General features: G+C 50.2%; 1 protein-coding gene across 1 annotated transcript; it reads left to right on the top strand.

Annotated features, from left to right (window-relative positions):
* Positions 1-235: 235 nt before the first annotated feature.
* On the top strand, positions 236-3,018 carry prr35 (proline rich 35; the record flags this gene model as incomplete). Its single annotated transcript, XM_080049508.1, has 2 exons — positions 236-1,641; positions 2,205-3,018. 2 exons carry the CDS (start codon positions 236-238, stop codon positions 3,016-3,018), a joined length of 2,220 nt encoding a protein of 739 aa, XP_079905634.1.

Genomic DNA, 3,018 nt, shown 5'->3' with positions numbered 1-3,018 from the left:
TCTGTTGTGTTGCTGTTTTTAAGAAGATTGCTTTTATTTATATACAAAATTGTCTTTTCTGTTTACAGGTTCAAGAAATGCTCTTCTTCATTTACCTACTAAACTGAGGAAAGGCTCACATCCAATGAAATGCACCCTAGCGAAAAAGATAAAACATCTAGAAAACTACCTTGAATTATCTTCATCTTGATACAATCACACATCACACAATCGTTAGAATTACCAAGACTCAATCATGTCCAAGGACGATGCTTGCAAAGTGACGTCTGCCAGCAAACACAAGGAGCGCAAGCCGAAGAAGCCTCACTATATCCCCCGGCCATGGGGCAAACCCTACAACTACAAGTGCTTCCAGTGCCCCTTCACCTGCATGGAGAAGTCCCACCTGTACAACCACATGAAGTACAGCCTTTGCAAGAACTCCCTCTCTCTGCTCATAGAGTCAGACTGGCCGTACAAAAAGGGCAACATCCTGCACCCGGAGCAGCTACGACCCTTTCAGCAAGCACACATCATTCACGCTACTGGGAAAGAAGGGTTAGAGCAGGTAACAGGGGCCGAAGAGAGACAGAGGCAACAGAGAGCTGTGGAGGAGGAAGGTGAGGATAGGGAAAGCCAGGGAGCAGAGGATGAAGAAGAAGGAGGACAAGAAGAGGGAGAAGAGGTCACTGGGCTGACAAAAGAAAGCTCCAGTAATGACGGCAGAGGAGTAGCGGCAGAGTGCGCTGCAAAGAAAACCAAACAGCCCGAGTCGGAGCTTCTAATGGCTGACATGCTCTCCCTTGAAGATCAGCTTTTACGAGCGCGCTCAGTAGAGGTAGAGGCCCAGCTCAAACACTACAGGCTATCCAAGACGTATCTAACAACTCCTGGCCTTCTGTCGGAGCAGTGGCGGCTGCTGGCGTCCAGCCACACCAAGGCCAAAGCTGAAGGTGCTCAGCCCAGAGTGAGCAGTTCGATTCCCTGTTACCCTCCTCCGCCAAACCTGGTGGATTACCAGGATCCCACAGGACTCAACCTGTCCATGCTCGGGCTGGGCTATCCCCTCAGCCCCAGTCTCTTCTCCTATATGAACTCAGCCATTCCCACTGCTGCCTCGGGTGTCAGCGCCCAGGCCCACACGCAGCTCGCCCAGCTACCGTTCCTGGCATCGGCTGCTCAGCTCATGCACCCGGCCTCCAGCACCCACGCGGACAGAGCTTTCATCCATCCGCGTCTCTACTACCCCTTCCTGTGCGAGCACACATTCGGACCGACCTCCAGTCAGAGTGATCCCAGCAAATCGCTCAAGACGTCCACAAACGGACTAGAGGCGAATCCCTTGTCTGGCTTCCAGCCCAAAGTAAATCTGTGGAAAGTGCCGGCTTTGCGCCCAGGGACCAACACAGTCTCCCCTGCAGGCTGGGTGTCCCCGCAGAGAGACACTCCCGACCAGGGCTACAGGATGGGGGATAAACTGCAGGCTACAGCCAAGGATGGTAAAGTGAGCTGGAGCCTCAAGAGGACAGGGGCCCCTCTTGGGAACCATGAAGCGCCTGCAGAGAAGAAGCCGGCCATGGGTTTCACTTTGGACCTTCTGAAGAATATTCAGACTGCATCAACTCTTAATATGGCTGCAGACAAACTTCTCTTCCACGGCAGGTAAAGATTTCCATTAAATGTCCTTATTTTCTTAAAATGATTATGAGACTATGTGATTAAAACAAATAACAGTATGATGGCATTCATTATCTAGTTAAACAAGGGCTGGTTATTGGCAAGGACTTCATGATAAGATACACATCATGATACATGGGTCACAATATGATATATCATGATACATTGCGATATGATGCTATTCCACATAGTTCACTGACAATGTAAATACCAAGCTGAAATACAAGTTGGTGTCTACTATATGGGTGGTCTTAATACGTCACATCGCATCATAATAATAATTCAGCAAATTGAGCCAAATCAATTAAACTCAAAACTTTAATTCAAATCACGCCATTTTGAGGCACAGAAGTCATGCACCGTTCAAAACCTTTATGTATTTTTCTTTAAAATATACATTTTTGGAACCGACAATCCAATACTGATATATCATAAAGAAAAATCATGATAATTGCCGTATCGATTTTTGAGCACAGCCCTTAGTCACACTGCAATCTCAAATGTTATATATTTAAAATGAAAAAGTGCTAAATATCTGCAATCCTCAGTTTACAGGATGCTCAGCATCAGGCCCGGCCCGCTGAACTGTGGTACAACGATCCTCTCACCAGTCCCACCAGTGAAACATCCACTCTTTCTACCTGCGGGGGAACCCACAGCCAGGACGCGACTGCTGCCCAGACAATGGGGGAGGGAGCCTCGGAGTCAGTGGCCACTCTCCTCGGTGACCTCTCCAAGGCCTTGCAGGAGTACCAGGAGGCCGAACGCAAAATCTCCCACCTGGAGAAAGAGGACCTTCCCGCCCAGCGCCACCTCTGGGAACACCTGAGCAAAATCCGCAGTGAGCTCTCCCACATCCATCAGGCGCTGGAGAGGACTGCTCGCCAGAATGACGGGCCCCTGGACCTGTCCGTCAAGAGGGGCTCGACGGACTCGGCCGGGGAACTAGGAATGACAGAGGACGGCAGAGACAACGCAACAGAGACGGAGGACGAGGACGAGGAGCTGGAGGAGAAACGGCAGGAAGAAGAGAAGGAGAGCGAAAGGAAGGCGATGAAGGCTTCATTGGAGAGTCGTAAGCAGTCGTTGGACATGCTGATTAAGATGAGTCAGGCATCAGTAGTAAACACAGAGGTTCTCTCTCCCGCTGGTCTTGGCATTAGGTCCGGTTCGGCTGAAGCCTTATGGCAGAGCAGAACCACCAAGTGTGAGGCAGATTCCAGTGTCCTGCTTTGCCCAGATGGCCGATCAGTGGTGTTCACCGACATCCCCTCCTCCGCCAAAGCCACAAAAAGACCCCAGTCCAAACAGCGACTAGAAGCCCAGTGTCCTCCGAGCCCTTTGACAGGAACTGACAATTAA

Source organism: Ammodytes marinus, assembly GCF_949987685.1.
Source record: "Ammodytes marinus genome assembly, chromosome: 20".
Taxonomy (NCBI): Eukaryota; Metazoa; Chordata; class Actinopteri; order Uranoscopiformes; family Ammodytidae; genus Ammodytes; species Ammodytes marinus.
The sequence above is the reverse complement of the archived record's forward strand: the minus strand, read 5'-3'. Positions and strand labels throughout refer to the sequence as shown.